At 36.4% G+C, this 19,492-nt stretch overlaps 1 protein-coding gene across 4 annotated transcripts; it reads left to right on the top strand.

Annotated features, from left to right (window-relative positions):
• LOC144438631 (pre-mRNA cleavage complex 2 protein Pcf11-like) lies at positions 1-19,271 on the top strand. 4 transcript variants are annotated; one of them, XM_078127742.1, is made up of 14 exons: positions 1-316; positions 5,551-5,676; positions 7,379-7,549; positions 8,405-8,824; positions 8,994-10,027; positions 10,826-10,976; positions 11,313-12,829; positions 13,381-13,463; positions 13,861-14,134; positions 15,152-15,378; positions 16,046-16,158; positions 16,755-16,847; positions 17,301-17,336; positions 17,882-19,271. In XM_078127742.1, the coding sequence occupies exons 1-14, from the start codon at positions 158-160 to the stop codon at positions 18,119-18,121; spliced, it is 4,644 nt and encodes a 1,547-aa protein (XP_077983868.1). In that variant the 5' UTR covers positions 1-157; the 3' UTR covers positions 18,122-19,271. The 4 variants fall into 4 exon arrangements, with proteins under 4 accessions (XP_077983868.1, XP_077983867.1, XP_077983870.1 ...); XM_078127741.1 differs by having other exon boundaries at positions 13,381-13,469; XM_078127743.1 differs by lacking the exons at positions 1-316; positions 5,551-5,676 and adding an exon at positions 6,682-6,780 and having other exon boundaries at positions 13,381-13,469.
• The last annotated feature ends 221 nt before the right edge of the window (positions 19,272-19,492 follow it).

Genomic DNA, 19,492 nt, shown 5'->3' with positions numbered 1-19,492 from the left:
TGTGACGCGTGAGAAGGAGTCGCCATATTGGGGAAAGAACGTACTGGAATTTCCTCGCACTCAATTTTTTTTACATTATTTTCAATTTCTGTCCCGTTCACCCATTTCCTGTACACCAGTGGCAGCAAGGGCGTCTACAGTGGAGACGGACATCAAGATGGCAGAAGAACAGAGCTTTTGCGAAGAATTCGAGTCGTCTTTGTCTGATCTGACCTTCAACAGCAAACCGTTGATCAATATGCTGACGATGCTGGCTGAAGAACATGCTCCCTTCGCTACGCACGTTGTAAGGCTCATCGAAGCAAGATTGAACAAGGTTTTTATTGTTAATTGAGATTTTATGTTTCCATTATTATATGTATAGTTTAAGTTTGTGAACGATGTTCTGGTCGTTCCAATATCGTTATTTGACGACCGTAGCTAACTAAGGCCTCTGGAGAACTGAGAAAATTTGAGTTTTACGAGCAGCAGTTCGTAAAATGAAACCACACAGCCGATATCAGCTGTGACGTTTTACAAATGCAATTTTTGTCGAAAAAGTTCCAGACAACAAAGGAAATTTGTAAATAATTTAAAGTGAAACAAGATCATTTGGTTCAATTCTTGAAATTGTTGCTATTTTTTGTCGTTTCGGTTTGTTTTCAATCGTTTAAAGTAACGTTACAAACGGTTACGAAAGTCTTTAATTTCAAATGCTTTTACCGAAGAATTTTGCATGCTTAATCACCACGTGATGTTTTTTCCTCGTTTGTATCACTATTAGTTATTAACTTATAGGTGACTCATACTTAAATCATGTGGCAACAGAAAGACTAGCTATCTAATGTGTGAACAATTTTTTTTTCTTCGTACGTATTTTACCACTGTCAGTATTTAAAATTTCAGTTTGTAATGTTACATTGGCACAGCAACTGTACCAATTTGAAAACCACAAATTCAAGGAATTCTACTTAAAGTAGCCATATGGATGAGGGTTGGGTATTTATTTTGGCTTTTTAATTTATAAAACAATTTTACCATGGCTTCCTGCTTGAAAAATTAATGTGAGACAACATTGACTAAGTCTGTGTTTGTAACTCACTACATCGCAAAAAGCTAAAAAAAAAAAAAAAAAAAAAGTAAAATGTTTGTTATTGTACGTATGTGCACATTTATTATGCTTTTTTCTATTTATTGAGTTACAGAAAAAGGACTTGAAATATGTTTTTTTCACACTGATACTCAAGTAGGAAGCCATGGTAAAATTGTTGCATAAATTAAAAATCCAAAATAAGTACACAATGTTCATCCATATGGCCACTTTAATAAACATTTCCTTATCAAAATGTTCATGAACCCTTTCATACACTGCGAAATAAAAGTTACTGGATTCTGAACACATTTTGACGAGAAAATCATGCTGATGATCCTGTATGTGCCTTCATGTTGTTTTATCAAGTAATCTGTAAATTCCCAATCAACCAATGGGGGCAAATATTTTACTTCAATCAAATTTTTAAATATGTAAAACTGTCAAATATTAATCATATGCCAATGGATGTTTTGAAATTATGGTTTTGTAATGAGAATGAAAAATTATACAAGCACAGATTGTGTGTGCTATAATATGGTCTTTCTGTTGCATCTCATCAGGATTGCTTCTTTTAAACCTCCTCTATCTTCAAAAGAAGAAGAAAATCTTTCTACATTATTCAAAAACCAAGATGACACAAATACTTCCATTTAGAATTAGGTGTACCAGCCAGGGTTTTTCCCCCAATGACTCGTCAAAATAGCATTTGTTTGCAATATCATTTATGTGCCAATCTAATTTAGACAATTCTGATGTTATGATTTAAAATGCAAAGAAAAGAAAGTATGAAAACAAATCAAAATTATACAGTCCTGGCTGGTAGTTTCCTCCATTCTGTTACAAGTAATTCTGTGTTACACTGCATTTTATGTGGACTTTGATAAGGGGAATAGTTAAAATTAATAAAGTACGAACATACCAGCATGTGTGAGTGTATTTCTTATGGTGATTTAGTGCGTTTGTATCACAATGGTTGTCCAAGTATTCATGGTCAAGATTAGTGTACATGTATTATGTTCTCCAGAAAATCTACCTCGGTTCCTGATCCTTTTTGCCTACATTTTTTACCTCCATTGATTTCAGACTTTTTTCTATTACTGTACTAAAGCCAGACTGGGTATTCTATCAACCAAAATTACTCCTAGAAAGGAACCTAGGTAGATTTTTCTTGCCCCTAATGTAGTGCCAGTCCCTTGTAACCTCCTGATGCCTGAAGTAGGAGAGCCTCCTGAATAGCAGTACAAAGATGCTGTTCCTGATGAAGGTTCCAGAATCCAGCACCATTTCCAGTATCAGCAACTGGAAAGCACCTGTGTAATTTCATTCCTGCAGAAAGTGTGTTGCCCTCATCATCATCATCATTAATCTGCTGAAGAAGATTTATTGTAGCAATCCTGTGACACCATGATTTGCAGAACTTCTACTAGGGAATGTCGGCAATGAAGAAGCATGCAGTATACGATGACGAGCAATTGCAGCTTGTACCAGTTCATCGTATATTTTGAAGGCAATAGATTTTTTCCAATGATACTCCTGAGTGTTGGACAATGATATTCAAACAAAGAGAGATGTTCTCGACTCCCATACTAAAGTGAAACCTATATTATTGGAAGAAATTCATTGTCTTCAAAGTTTGGGATGAACATGCGGTTCCTTGCTGTGATAACATGGCCCTTTTCCATATCTGCTATTATTTAACTTATTTTCCCCAAACAAATTCCATTCCCTATTTGTCTTGGAGCATTGAAATAAAAACATTTCAAAGTTTCCATGCAGACATGACTTTATGTTCTCCATTTGTGGTGATACTCCAGGCCTATCAGAACAGCCTCAAGTTATGAAAAGGTACTCTGTACAAAAGAATTTTCTTCTGAATTTGGGGGGAAAAAAACAAAAAAACCTTTGCATGCCAGGAATTATCATTTAACTCCTATCACCAAGACTTGCTCCTATCCTCTTGACTGGCAAACCAGGAAAAAGATATCAAACTTCTGTATGAAGCAGTGAACAAGTCTATGCTATGTGATAAGAATATGCATAATTTCACCAGTGTGCCTCAACCTGGAATGAGAATAGCTTGCAAATATGAGCACTAATGATTTCTTTGAATTAATGTGAATCTCTCCATCTTTAACCTAGGGTCATTGGGACCCATTTAATGTATTTGATATTCGTGGATGGGTGTAAAATGACATTTTCTTACAGTAACCACTAGCTAAAAATTAATTTGGTAAAAAAAGCATCAAATACAGCAATTCTGCGAAATCGTATGAATGAAATGAAATTTGGAATTCTTCACTGGTTGATTCATTCATGCATGCATGTACAGATAATAATTCTCACCTTTCCATTGCCATAGCTAACTATCGCTACTTACTGAAGAATGTATTCCAGTACATCATGTTAAAAAGCATTTAAAGTTGCAATAGTTAGTCTTGAAAATGGGATACTCTGTCTCAGTCAAATTGTTCCAAAGACAAAAAAAATGAACTTAGTGGTCACTGGAATTGTTAAGCAGAATGACTTTGACGAGGACAAGGATATTTTATTAATTTACTCATGTTAAAAAAACACCCTACATTTTGGTGAAAGCTGGAAGTTTTGGAACTACATACATGCAAGAAGTCAAGGAAAATCTGTGCTTCGTATCAGTGCATATAACCAGCAGCAGCTTGTGTAAAAAAAATACAACTAAACATATAACAATCTTAGATTTAGTGTAAGATTGAAGTAAAATTATTTGTAAAAAATTGAAAGTCCAGTCGCATGCTGGTCTGTACTCTTTGGAATAATGTGAATTCTTATAGAGGTGTAATAATGTTCTAATAATGCAGAGAGGAAGAGTTGAAAAGAATCAATAGAAAGTATGTTGTAAGCTGATGATAAAGACTAGTTGAGCTGTTGTAGTGTGGTATAATGGCGATTGTGCATTTCTGCTAGAGTAACAGCAAGTGAATTTTTTAGTACATATCTAAATAATATTTATAACAGTCATATACCGAGTTGCTCAGTTTGGGAAATTAACATGTTTGGAATGAATTTACTCAGTAGCAGTATAGAAGAAACAACACAACTCACACTAGCCTCTCGCAAAACAAACAGTAAAATCAAGAGAGGTTCTGTCTCGTCACTTATAGATCCCTGTGCGCAAAAGTCCATTTTGGGAATAATGTGGCCAAATGTTTTGGTTTGAATTACTGGTGTTTTGACAATACAAGGTATTTACACTAGACATGTTTGTTAGGTATAAAAGAAGGATTTTTTGAGCAGGGACAATTTGTTATTTTAAGATTGCTAGCAATATTGAAAAAAAAAATTATACTACAGGAATCACAAATGCAGAGACAGAAAGCCGAACAACTTGTCAAATCACTTTTGGTTTTCATGTACATTGCTGCAAATATTTTGTACACTCCATTCTGACCTGCCAGATCTGGAGATGCCATTGACCTTAAAAAATGTCAGTAATTTCAAGCTCTCGTACATAGGCTATACTATCCCTGAAAGGAAACTTTTAATGGCTTTAAAAATACAGATGCATGCTTATGACACGTGGGTTAGAAAGGAAAGCTGTTTTCCCGTAAGTTGTAGGTACCGGTAATGTTTAATGTAATGCCAAAGGGTAGTACATACAACACCATAACCCTGGATGTTACAAATTCAAATCATACAGGAAGGCTATGGTGGCTTAAGATATGGTGTTACAGTCTGTATGATTCTACCAAAAATTGTAATTCACTAAGAGTAAAAGGATGAATTCTCACATGGAATTCTAGGAAATTTAACACCTGCTGATGAAACATTAAGTACCATACAAAACAGGTTAACAACCTTGCTTTCAGCTTAGTGTCATTAACATTTTTACAGTGGTAAACATGAGTGACGTTTTTGTTGTACTATCCAAGACTTCTTGAATTCTGTGAGCGAATATAACCCAGATTTGATGGTGACTTCTGCTGTATATCGTCACAGGTCTTTCCATACACAAAAAACAGACCCCATACCTTGGAACCCACCAAGACTACCATGTACTAGTATCAACTTACCAAAGACTTTTTGCTATATCTCAGAATTTTGCTTTGTACTGATATCTCAAGGTTTTTTTTCAAGTCGCTCGTAACAAGATTGACATATCTATAGTGAATTGGAGTTAGTGTTGTAGTGTGATGGATACCAGCCACTTGTCAGTTCTCGTCACTCTACAGTAAAGCATACATTGGCATTCATGCACACACACAGAAATGAAAAATAAAACTATCATTCTATACATATACATATACAGATACAGATGAGAAACCATCATTCTGACAATCTGTAATGGATATTACCTCACTAGGAATGAAATACATTGTGCACAAACCATGACCATACTAATAATCTTCTCTCAAGTTTTATCTTGTTATCTAGGTCTGTGATGAAGTGATGTACAGCAAAGCATAGCCCTAACCACCATTTTTCATCCATGTTGTTTTATGCAGGCGAAACCCACAGAAAAGCTACCTGTTCTCTACCTGTTAGATTCAATCTTGAAAAACATAAGTGGAACATATCAAGGCTTCTTTACACATAATATTGTTGAGACATTTTGTGGAGTTTTTGAAAAGGTTAGCATCAATCGCTTTCAGATATTCTCAAGCTTTTTTTCCCAGTTCCTTGATGCAACACGACACCAATAAAGTTTTGGAGAGTTGATAATCATTTTGTGGGTTGAGAGTGAGAAGTCTTGATACTCTATATAAAAAGACACCAGTGGAATTCAAAATGTCGTAAATTTCCAGAAGCATGCAAAGAATCTCTTCAGAAAGAACTGGTGATGGATTGTCTTCTGGAATTGGGGAAAATATTCCATGAGAATATATAATTTGAATGAATTCAACATGTTTAACACATACGAGCTGTTTGCATTAGATGGTTACTGCTAGAAGTTGTGCCGTCATGTATGTTTATGTGGCATCTCATGTATTAAATTTGGAGATAAAGATTAATAAATTAAAAAAAAAAGACATGGAGTGTGATGTTCTAGAAATATTGTAGACAGTGTGTTTATGTATTGTACACTTTAAACTTGTACATCAAGTGATAGTCTAGTTCCTGACAACCGTGTTCCAATTTACACTACTTTATCTTCACTCATCAATACAGTAATTTGTGGAGATAGTGTAGTAGAAATCGGAACATGGTCATCAGGAACTAGACTAATCAAGGTACTGTATTGGCCTGACAATGAACTGTCCAAGGGGTTCATACACTACTGTAAAAGTTCTGGAATTCCAAACCTCACATGGAAAAAAAATCAAACTACCCACTATTAGCCAGAAATCTTTAAAATTCCCACTGTCGGACATTAAACCTTTCCAAGAAGTGGAATTCAAATAATAGTCTTGTTGCATTTCTTGAAACCAGTCAGATACCTCTTAGAAATTACAGTGATTAAGTGCAAGAGCTCTCAGTGTTCTTCATAGAATCTTTTTTAACTGGAAGGCTTAGAGAACCATAACACCTTTTGTAATTGCTGGTACCATTTTAAAAAAGGTTTGAATGTAATTTTCTCCAAGACGCTGCTCAGAAATTACAAGAGAGCTTTATGGCACTCATGTTAGGGAGAACTGTGTATGTGTATGAAGCCTGTGACCAGTCTTTGTCGCCAAATGCTCCTCAAGTCTGGACCTTAGAAGGGTGTGGCCTCCTACATCATTCTGACCATGTTGATAGGTGTTGGCTGGAAGAACAAGAATCATGTCTATCCACCGATGAAATCGTTACAAAGTTATTACATGCTATTATTTTGTAGATTTCAGTAATGGACATAATGCTGAAAAGTTATCATCTTATATTAAAGTCTATTTACAGTCATTTGCATTTATGGTAATACCCACCCATGATGGAGTGCTTGTTCTACCCAAGAATACTGAAAGCACCAGAATTGTCACACTAAGCACAGACTGTTGGATTGTATAGAATTAGTTACTCATTATGAATTCAAGTTCTAAATTGTCATTTTAATAAACGTGTACTCCATGTATGTATGTTGTTGATAGCTAATTGACTCCAACTATTGTGTTATGTAATATTTTATAAACCAATTCCTCACAATAAAAAAGATGACACCCCCCTCACAATAAAATAAATTGATAAGGACTATATGTTGTCCAAATGGCAGTCCTGCTTTGTGACAGTTTTTGTGCTCCAGATACCGACTTGACAAACAGGAGTTGGTTTATTCTAACTATGACCAGTGTTTTCACCATGAAACATGTTTGTGTGTTGCATGTGTTGAATTGATAACCTAACTGGAAACTATTTTAGGTTGATGAGAAAACGAGGCAGGCAATGTTTAAATTACGGACCACTTGGAATGAATATTTCCCAAGCAGCAAGCTTCATTCATTAGATGTAAAGGTTAACACTATAGATCCAGCATGGCCAATCATGGCTCCACCACCAACCATTCATGTTAATCCCAAGTTTATCAAAAAGGTAGGCTATTGACCTGTTCTTTATTTTTGATTGTATATTTTTGCTAGCTAACAAATAATTATGGCTTTTCAGGTCTGTTGCGAGTTTCACATGTAAACTTTTATGTTCACAGGGAAGGATGACTGATTTCTTTGTAGGGCAATAAGAATTTCAATAACAAATGAATTGTGAACAGCTCTTTCCACAGCAAAGCGACATCGAGAGTCTGGCTGGCATGACCCATGGCAATAGAACATGCAAGGTGAAATACCCTAAACCATAGACGATGGAGTGAATCTCCAAGATCTATCTCTAAACTAAGGAAGGGATGATGTTCCCAGTTGATATTGGTATGCAATAGGGAATATCGACAATGGTCAATCCTGATCATAATATAACTTTAGAAAAATGTAGAGGGATATAAGTGACAGTAATACCATGTAGGAACTATAAGAAAAGTTGAATTTATTCCTAATATTCCTGGCTAAATTTAATTTTTTTTTAAAAAGCAAAATTTTGTTTCCTCCTGGTGTAAACATTAAATTTGGTAACGTAAGAAAACAGATTTGTCTCTCAGTCTGGCATTCATTTTTCACCTACAGTGTACAAATTAAAGAGACTGAACAAACTTTCCAGAGTGTTGCCCACTAAAAACTACAGAACATTTGATACTCCTGCCAAGGTAGATGTTTGAAGGCTCTGTGATGCATATCTACATACTTGAATTATTTTGGCCCACATATACATAAACCATTTTGATCAAGAGAATCAGGTTATTTTATTTTCAAAAGACAAGATCCTAAAGTAGTACCTGCATGACAAATCATTTTGACATATTCTGATAACTTTCATTACTTTTCTCTTTTCTCTGAATAGGCTGACTCAGGTCCTTCAGTTTTACCAGAAACACCTGCTCCACCTGTGGTAAGTAGGGCACAGCTCGGTATGAATGACGCATTACTACAAAGACAGGCAGAACAAGAGAAACAGGAGGCTTTGATGAGGCAACAGCTGATCGCAAAGCAACATGAACTGCTGCAGCTGCAGCAAAAGAAACTTGAAATGGAACTTTTGCAGACCAAGTCTAAAATTGAAGAACAAACTAGGGACCTTGAGGTAAAGAAACAAGAGCTGCAGCAACAGTCAATGATGAAAAGTCAACTTGAACACCAACAGCTTCAACAACAAATTGAGGAGAGCCAGCAACAGTTGCAGAAAATGACATATTTACAATCACAGCCACCTCAACATTTACAGCAGCAGAATCTGCAACAAGTGCAAAAAACTCAGCCACAGGTAATCTTTTGAGTTCTGTTCTCCTATCTAAGCATCATCAGATGTTCCTTCGTTTCTCAAGTTTCTGAAGCAGACAGATTTGTATTCATCCAAATCTTCACAAGACTTGTAACACTTTTGAAATGTTTTTAAAATTAAAAGAAATCAATAAATTATTTCCTTCTTTCAGTCGACAGCTATCAGTAGTACTAGGGATCCAAGAGTCAACGTCCGAGATCCGCGGAGAAGCAGGGATCCACGCATGGGGGCACAACAGATTACAAATACTCAGGCCAAAGTTACAGTGCCAGCCGTTCAAGAGATTATCCAAGAATTTACTAATTCACCGAAAGGATCTCCAGTTTATGATTCTCAGCGTGTGTCTCCGTCCAGAGATCATTCTGATCAAGCAGTGAAATCTACAGACAAGAAAGGTACAAATCAAAAAGACAATCTTACAGATTCCAAAGCAGTAGCAGTGAAGCCAACTAGGCAATATCGTAGACAAGAAAAAGACAAATTCCCAAATGGAAAGGACAACAAAACTGATGCTAAAGGCAAAAGTTCTAACAATGTCAAATCAGATTCTAAGAAAGATAAGAAAGAAAATAAGAGCGATGAGAAAAAGGATGATGGCAAAAAGAAAGGAGACAACAATAAAACTGAACAAACAAACAAAAACAAGAAATCTGAGAAAGACAGAAAACCTATCATAAAAAAAGACAATGAGCTTAAGTCAAGTGATAAAACTGATAGAAAGAAAGATAAACCTAAGGAGAAAAAGGTTGAAATAAAAGAGGACAGTACTAGATCAAGTGGAAGTCGTAGAAATTCATCTGAAGATAGAAAAAAGTCAAGATCTCTCTCACCAAAAAGATCAAGGTCAAAATCACCTCTGAGAACAGGGTCAAGATCACCAAGGTCAAGAGGTAGTTCACCCAAGTCAGATAGACGTTACAGAGACAGGTCTCCTTTAAGGAGGCCACGTAGCAATAGGATCAGAGACAGTAAAGACAGAGATGAAAGGAGACCCAGAGAAAACAGAATGGATGATAAATCTAGAAAAGAGAATGACAAGAAAGATGATAGTAATGATCCAGGTCGGAAAGTTGACAAATTTCTGGATGATAGATTTGCAAGAAGGCGGCCTGGTAATTATCCTGGGCCAGACCACCTTCCACCAAAGAAAAAACCAAGAATGGGAAGAGGACAAGAGAATACATGGTATGTACATTACAGTAGAGTGCAATATTTTACAAGAAAACAGTGCAGTTCATTGCAGATGTAACTAATGTATCAAATGTTGTCTTTTAAGTGATCCAAGTAGTGGTTTACCAAGTGCTTTTGAAACTACAAAACTTATACCATCAATATTTACCTCACTTAGGATAGGGTGCAATATTTACCTCGCCTAGGACTAAAGTGCAATATTTTCCTCAGCTCGGACTAAGGTGCATCATAAAAAAAATATAACTTTCATTCAATTTCTTGGTAGACACAATTACCTTTGCTCTGTGAGTTATTCTTGCATTACTACAGGTGCGTGTGAAAATAGTCAAACTTTGTGTTCTATTTTGACCCCCAAGCATGAGGTAAAATGCTATTGCAGGTGCTCAGAATTATATGCGAAGTAAGTGGCATATTGGCAAAATACAAGTGGCAGGATTTGCTGACCAAGTAACGGTTTCATACACAGTCAGATTTGTTGTCTGAGATGTTGAATTCTCCAACTCTCAGTTGTTTGCTTGTCAGCCTACACTTGCATGTAAATAGAGCTGATTACCATGTGTTTCTGTATTGTTCACATTTAATAATTGTTCCATTGAAATATCAATCTTTTGCATTGTAGTTTTGAATATTTCAATATCTATATTTGTTTATTAAGTAAGAGTAAAAGTCTATATGTTTCCATAATAAGAGTATGCTAAATGCAGTCATTTATAACAAGTGATAAGAAAAATCTAGAAGTTCAGTTTTAATTTCAAAATAATAACTGATTAATGTATTTGTTGAAAATTAAAGGGACGACAGGAGGAAACAAGGATGGGGTGAAGATAGACCATGGTCTAGAGCTCCTGGTAGACGACTAATAGAAAGACGAGTCAGTCTAGATCCTGATGTCAAAATACCAAGGGAATTAACTCTGAACAAACAAAAAGAAATCCTGGAACAGGTAGGAGGAATGGCCATTTCTTGGAAACTTTGGTGTTTTCTCCGTTTGACAAGTTGGAAGTTTCTGCAGATATCTATATCTGTAGAGGCTTATCAGAATTCCCTGCCTTCTAATAATTGAATTGGGTAATTAATTGGTTTGATATTAGAGGTTGTATTGTGTACATGTATGTATTGTGAAGATAGTGGTATTGGAAAGAGTTCATTATTCACAAAAACAGCAGTAACGAGTGTAGTATAAAATGTTGTAAACTCAATTTATTGATAATATACCATGCCTTGAATTATACATATTTGTAAAGATCCAACTGATGAATGACTTTGATTTATTCTACAGGCTGAAAAACAGTTACACTCGGGTACATTAAGTCATGAGCAACATCAAGATCTTCTAAGACAATTGAATGACTTGTATCAATTGCAAAGAATCAAAAAGGAGGAAAGAGTCTCACCTGGTCCAGTTGCTTTCAGCGACAATTATGATTGGCCAGTGCGAGACTACGATGCACGAAGGGACACCAATGTCCCACAAACTTTTTTCAAAGAGATGGAAAGAGTTCCAACATTGCCTCCCGAAATAATTCCAAGTAATGCATTAGATGTAGACGAGAGAAATCTTGATTCTGTCATGTCAATGCAGTCTGATTCCAAAGGATTTACACATATTGAAGATGGAAAGAACTTTGGTGAGATGAGCTCAAAAGTAGATGTAGATATGAGAGAGTTACCTATGTCAGGAGAACAGCCTAGACAAGCACCTGGTCAATCTTCACAGCCTAGGAGTTATCCACCCCCTTTGATGTCAATAACAATTAGACCACCAGGCACAATTAATGAAGATAAAACACAAGTCAAAGGTATACTAGATGATAAGGGAGGAGATAGTCCATTATCTGGAGATAGTATGTTTGGATCTACTGACCAAGACATGAGAACACTTGATAGTAGCCTTCCATTTGGACCAGGCATGAAAGACAAAGATATGAGGCAGCTACCAGGAAGTCCTGAACAAATGATAGAGGAGAGAGAGGCACCTAGGGAAGGTCATAGGCCAGGTAGAGAGGTGCCAAGAGCAATTAGAGGAGGACACAGGCAGATGGCTGAGGGCTCAAGGCCAAAGCCAGACGACCAGCGACCAATGAATGACAGGAGAAAAGCCATGATGGAAGGTCCAAGATCAATGATGGAGGATGAGCCAAAGCCTGTTATTGAAGGGCCAAGGCTACTGAAGGAAGGCCCTAAACCAATAATTGATGACCCGAGGTCAATGATGGATGGCCCAAAACCAAGGACGGAAGGCCCAAGGCCAATGATGGAAGGCCCAAGGACAAAGATGGAAGGCCCACGGCGGTTGATGGATGGTCCTCGGCCAGGGATGGGAGGCCCAAGGCCGATGATAGATGGCACACGGCCTATGGTAGATGGTCCCAGAATGATGATGGACGGCCCAAGGACCATGATGGATGTGCCAAGACCAATTTTAGATGGTCAACTTCAAAGAATGAATGTTCCTATGATTCAACCTAACATGGCTGGCCAGTTAGCCATGATGAGAGGTCCTGGTCCACAACAAAGGATGCCAATGATGGCATTAGGCATGCCTCAGTCACAATCCATGCCAATGACAACTCAGCAACAGCTTATGCCTATGACAAACCAAGCCCAATCACAGTCTTTACCAATGATGAGTCAGCAACAGATAATGGCAGGTTTAGCTGCCCCTATGATGCAACAACTCTCCATGAGTATGATGCCTCTAGCTCAACAGTTGCCACAAATGCATGCTGCAATGCAGATGAGAGCTAATGTCCCAAACATGGCTCAAGGTTTCCCTATGGCAGGTCCAGTTCAAGGGTGAGTAAAGTCAAACATGTACAATACCAGTACATTGTACAGTATTCTTGATAATTTGTTGTCCGTCTCATACACTGTGTTCATTCTGAGGCCTACATACAAAAGAAAGAATATACTAAAAGGTATTTACGCTACAAAGTGTGAAATAATTTCCTCACTATTTTCAATATGAGATCAATATTTGATGCAAGAAAATGTGTAACATCAAAACATTTGGGAAAGTTTCTAATACCTCTTGTAATTGTCTAAGCTTCCACTCTTGTATGGGAATGGTGTACATTTTGAGGTGAAGGTTCTCTGATTAAATTCACCAGTTCAATTCTGATTTCGTTTTGATAATTTGTAATATGTTAATGAAATCAGCAGTGTAAAATTTAGAAGTTTAGAATACATGTACATGTATCTGTGATAGATATTTTATTAGACATCACTAAAGTGTTTACAATCCTTTGTTAAATTGTCCGATGACATTTAGTATTGCGATTGAGAAAAATGTATTCCCAATGTAAAGCATTCTTTTATAATTCAAATTTGATTTGAAATTTCTGTAGAATGATGAACTTTGGTATGAGAGGTCCCATGCCAGCACCCTCCATGCCACAACATGTACTACAACAGCAGCAACCAACAGGAGGTACAGGTTAGTTTAGTTTTTCTCTTTCTGTCGCCTTCTTTCATTTCATGTAGTACAAATTGTAACAATATGTGTTTTGCACTGTAAATTTCTCATTTGTGTGTGCATGCATGCATGCATTGTGTTTTGTGTTTTTGTGTGTGTGGTTTTTTTTTTTTTGTGTGTGTGTGTGTGTGTGTGTGTGTGTGTGTGTGTGTGTGTGTGTGTGTGTTGCCATAGTTCAGTCAGTTTCTCACTGATACGCTATGATTTTATTGCTGTGGAGCATATAATAGTAACGATGGATCATTTGTCATATCCCTCCATACAGGGACAGGTTTTGTTGGCCATGTAATTTTCCATTGATGAAGATTAACATGTTGTCATTAATTACTTTCAATAACATGTCTGTTTGCAGCTACACCACCACCACCACAGCCACAACCACAACCTCCACAAGAACATGTGACCACTCAGGTAGATGTGAACTCTCTATTCTCCAAGCTGCTCAGTGCTGGCATCATCAGCAAAACTGGTAACAACAACTCACCAAGGCCAGAAGGCACAGAGACACCTCCACCACCCTCATCTCAGGAAACAACTGACCCAGAAAAGAAAGAAGAGGATGATGAAGAAGATGAAGAAGAGCTTGTTATTCCAGAGATTGGATTTTATCCAGAAGAACTCCGAGTGTAAGTTATTTCCTTATGACTTTGACTTTCTGTGGAATCACATGTTTTGTCAAAAGTTGATGCACTGCTGTCAGTAGCCATGTCTAAATTTACTTTAGTGCAGAACTTATTTACATATAGTGTTTGTGTCTATCTGGACAACACTCTAGGGATGATCACACAGTGTCAAACAAGCTCAATAAGCGAACTTCATTCATGTGGGGGAGAGAGTCTGGCATCAATACAATTGCTGAACTTCATTTTCGCACTTCTAAATGAAATTTCGAAAACTGTCATGCCATCAATGATAACAGGTTCTGTATTTACTACTGAGATGTTCATAAGTTGATTATAATAAACTACTAATTCGATACAGAGCTGGGCTTCCAGTAGTATTTCAATGTATTTACCATCATATTTTTACATTGCATAGATCATAGTGGTGTGACTGCCACAAGTTTCGTCATGGTTTACATCACGTATAAGCATGTCAATGTCGCACTTGTCAACATTCGTTTAGGAGGAGGGGGTTTTGTCCTAAAAGAACAAACTTTGTTTATTGAGCTTGTGCGGCATTGTGTGATCGTCCCTTAGCAGTGGCTATGTTTCCAAAATGTTTATAATGTGCCGACAAGTGTACAACTTAGAATAAAATTACTCTGTGTCACAATCAGGACACACAGGTAGATGTGTGAAGTGATATAGTGTTTTTGTTTTCAAGTACCAGCCACTAGTAAAGTTCTTGTCCAGATAGAAGCAAATGCAGCAATTGTTGTGACTATGCCCCCCCCCCCCCATTACTGAAGTTGCTTGAGAAAATGTGTTGTAAGAGCAATTCTACAGTTGTTTTCAACTCATGAATACAGCTTCAGATTGTCTCGATCACACTTTTCAAGTTGAATACATGGATGTCACTTTTTCAAGTTGAATACATGGATGTTTCATGTTTTCTTTCACTTCTTGTGATATTGTTGTGTTCATTTTCATCAACTTTACACATGCATTTAAGTAATAAAACATTACCACCTTTGTTTGCAGACGCTTCCAAGGTGTCATCAACCGTATTTACAATGGTATTCAGTGCTCTTCTTGCGGATTACGGTTTATGCCAGAAGAGATGGATAAGTATGCTAAACATTTAGACTGGCATTTTAGGTTGAACCGTAGAGAGAAAGATGGCGCTAAGAAAGCTACCTCCAGAAAGTGGTATTACAAACTTGACGATTGGATTAAATTTGAAGAAATCGATGAATTAGAAGAAGGAGGTAGGTCTGATTCAGTATTCAACTGTTACCATAGTAACCTATAGTATGAGATGAGGTTTTGAGAAAAATGACCTCACACAGATCAAAATCCGGCAGGTTTGTGAATTTTTTTGACTGTTCTGTCTAGACATAGAAGTAATATTTTCACTCATGTTATCGTGGGATGTTATTGACTGTCTTTGCTCAGATTAAGGAACCATGGTAAACAAAGGGAGAAATCTGGTAAAACTGACTAGATATCATAGATTTTCATACCTTTACAATAACTTTGCTGGGAAACTGCTGAAATACCTTGGGAACTTTTACCCCATTGAACCCAATGTTTCCATCCAGTGGTCTTGGATTAGTATGTTGTTATCAATGTAGTGTCATATTGATTAAAATAGAAACATTCAGAAAGTTGTCTTTCTCACCAAAATTGTAATCCTAATTTTAATGAAAACACCAATTGATATGGATGCACTTAACTTTTGTCACACTGGCTGTACTTCAGGTATTACATTTAGGTTCAATTATTCTGAAGAGCCACTTTAAAAGAACAGTACATTACTACATGTATGGATATCATGTACATGTAATTCCATGTGAATTTACAAGATCTATGGAAATGGCTATAGGCAAACATGAAGTACACTTGCTTGGCTAACACACGATTTTGTCTTAATAGCTCGTAGTGAATTCTTTGAGCTACAGGCTAGGCTAGGGTTATCAGAAATGATGAAGAAACCAAACCCAGTGGTTAGCAGTATTGCTGTAACAGGGGAGAATGATACAGAGGAGGTATGTTAAATGATATATCATTGATACAAAAACTGCTAATTACCCAGGTGGTTTTTGAAGGCCTTGTTTATATGTTTCTAGTGAAGAGACTTGTTTTGATGTTACTACCTCAAGAAGCTCTCAATGCCACCTCAGATTATTGAGATAGTACCACCAAGACAACACTCTGGGCTAATATTTTCAGATCATTTTGTTGACTCTCTAATTCTTATATCATAGTCTTTGAGATTGTAACTACTATCTATGTGACCCTCTTGATACCCTACAATGTCTAAACTCTTCCTTTAATAGACTAAGTGTAGAAAAATGCTTGTTATCTGATTTAGAATTTTACCACCTGGGATATTCATAAGAATAATGATCATTAGGTTTGTCATAACTTCCACTTCACAAGCTACACTTGCATATAGGGGTACACTTGAGAGAAATTCAGTCTTCTTCTATTTTGACCTTCTAGCAAGAGAGAAAATGTTAGAGTACTGAGAATTTGGTAACCCCTGTTGTGAGGTTCATTGACTTTCCTTTGACCTATAAGAGTGGTGATTACAACACACTATCAATAAATTCTAAGTAATACGTGGCTCTTCATTTCACAGGTGTGCGACATTTGCCAAGAGAAATTTGATCAGTTCTGGGATGAAGATGAAGAACAGTGGCAATTGAAAGATGCTGTCAGAGTGGATGGCAAGGTAAGAAAAGAATGCATGTCATGATGTGGATTGAATAGATATTGTTGGTACACATGAAATGTATATTTATATCATGTTTACATCAAAAGAAATAGAGCCTCTCTCATTGCTGAATTTGTTGTAAACAATTTCACACAACTTGAAATGTGAAAGCATTACAGGGATTTTTGAAGTGCTATCGTTCTTGCATGGTTTTCATCCCTTAGTAAAAGTAAACAATTTGTCAAGTCTTGTAACTAAGAGAGTATCGTTTCTTTGCAGATTTAGTACTGTGTGCTGTGTGAAGTGTAAATACTTGTTACACTCATGTTTCATTTACAGTTGATGATGTAACAATACTATTGTTACAAGACTAGAAAGCATGCTTTCAGAATTTGGCAACTATGAACAGCTAATGTAGTCGTCATTTATCATTGTATTACTGACACTTTCCTCTTTGTCTTTGCATTGTAGACATATCATCCACTGTGCTATGAAGATACTAAAGATGTAAGTATCTAGTCGGTATTACTTATATAACATTGAAAATGAACACATGACGTTTACTGTCTGTACTCATTGTTGGCTTATCCAAATGGTGTCATCATTCATCTCAATGGAAACTGTACTGAAGTGGAATGCCAGTGCAGGAAATAAAGGCATTATTGTGAACTCAGTCCCGGGAATTAATTCATGGTTTTACATGCATTATGCACAACTGCCAAGAAATTTTAGTTGAAAGAGCGTTGCCCTTTAATGCTGTCACTGACACAAGAATATTTCATAAAATGCAATGTTACGGTGTAGTAATTCATGAGTCAAGATTTAATGGCCTTGAACATGTGATCAATCAATCAATCAATCAAAAGAACTTGTATAACGCCATAATCCAATACGACATAATGTTCTATGGCGCTGAACAGGAACAATAGTAGATCATTGTAAAAAAGTTAGAAAGTAATTTGAAATCCCATATTCAGTTATTTCAGGTAGTTTGATTTGAAACCTATTTCTCAAGAAATTATAAAACTAACTCTCGTGCATCTCTTTCTCAGGTGACTCTAATTCCAGATACACCAACACCTGTCGAGGGACCATCAAAACCAGCCTTTCCAGTACTTATCACAAATGAAGAGAGTACAACGGAAACTAAGATTAAAACAGAGAATGTCGACCAAGGGGTTGAAAGTGGCGAGCAAAATACGACTGAAACTCAAATCGTTGTGAAGAAAGAACCAGAAGAGCTAGATAATGTTAAAGTTGAGGTTAAGCAAGAAGGAAATGCTTCCAGCTGAAGTGCAAATAATTTATGAACTACTAGTATATACTCCCTGTGACGTGCCTCTTGTGAATATAACTTTCTACTCAGGATATTTGTATAGATTCTACTTGTAAATACTCTCAAATCACCTTGACTAATTTAAAAGTTGATTCATTGTACTCCTTATTTTTAACGTTCTTTCCTCTCCCCTCACTTCCAAAGGTATTTTTTACATACTTTACCGTTATACATATCTTTTTTTCTCTCCTTCCATTTTACGTTTTAGTAAGTTGGCCTTGGCTCCATTGCTTGATCTTTGTTTTGTAAATCTAACAGATTAAATTGATGCCAGTTGAAAATATTTTAATTATCAGTGATTTGCACTGATGTACTGCCATCATACGCTTGAGAAGAGCAGTGATATTTACCTGAAATAATTAATTTATCTGCAAATAAAGATTTTCTTTTTTTAATAAAACAACACTGTGTGATCAGTGGTAATGCAGAATTGATGCCGAATATGGTCATGTATATTGAGTTTTTTTGAGTGTCCATTATTTTGTAGTACTGGTGCATTGGTACTTTTGGGGGGAAACTAAACACCACCACATACTAAATCCATTGTTTATTGGTAGTTCGTAGTTCTTATTTCAAAAAGGGAAGTAACCAGAATTTGCACAAGTCTTGAATACATACGTTTCTCGAACTTAAAAAAAAAATTAGTTTGGAACAAGTGTGGGCAAAATGAATGTAAAAACTGACAGCTGTTCATTTGGATTATGTAAGATGTTATATCTGCTGCTTGGTTTGATATAAAATTTCTATCTAGGTTTCTTTTCTCAAAAAAAAAGACAAAAAGTATTTGGTAATGTAGAAAACACGACAGGCATGGATTTGTGCTGTGGTGTATAATATGTAGTTATATGATTTGATAAAACTTGTACATGTGAATGATGACTTGCATGATATGATACGGATCCCCCAATATTCTTATTCTACGTCATTCTTCGATCGTCATGGTAATAGCAGCTGAAGAGTCCTTTACTGGTGACCTGATAGCATATTGCTTCCCTGGAGTGAGTCGACAATGTTCGTGCCATTAGTAAATGAAACTGCCCCGGATGTGAAATATGGAGTGCACTGGATACAGTGTTGGGATCTTCTCAATTTTTTTTTATCTTTGGGATGAATAAAATATATTAAAATGTACTTGAAATTGTGTGATGGTTTAATTACAAATGGGCTTTTGGAAAGACTTTGCTTGGGTTGTGTGTGCAGTTCTCTTCAACAGTCACCTTTGATACACATGTACATATTTCTGTATATCATTTCACTGTGCTTGTAAGTTCAACAGTACAGCTTATATCATATTTGGAAACCGACAAATAATTTTTTAAGAATTATC

The sequence above is a fragment of the Glandiceps talaboti genome, chromosome 8 (genome assembly GCF_964340395.1).
Source record: "Glandiceps talaboti chromosome 8, keGlaTala1.1, whole genome shotgun sequence".
In the NCBI taxonomy this organism is placed as follows: domain Eukaryota; kingdom Metazoa; phylum Hemichordata; class Enteropneusta; family Spengelidae; genus Glandiceps; species Glandiceps talaboti.
Note: the sequence above shows the minus strand (reverse complement) of the source record. Positions and strands in the feature narration are given on the sequence as shown.

What these genes read in the sequence shown, in the direction of transcription:
- LOC144438631 (XM_078127741.1), top strand. Translation starts at nt 158, where the DNA reads ATGGCAGAAGAACAGAGCTTTTGCGAAGAATTCGAGTCGTCTTTGTCT. An exon ending in AAAAAGAAATCCTGGAACAG is followed by an intron (nt 10,977 to 11,312) that starts GTAGGAGGAATG and finishes TTTATTCTACAG; the next exon opens with GCTGAAAAACAGTTACACTC. An exon ending in CGATGAATTAGAAGAAGGAG is followed by an intron (nt 15,379 to 16,045) that starts GTAGGTCTGATT and finishes TTGTCTTAATAG; the next exon opens with CTCGTAGTGAATTCTTTGAG.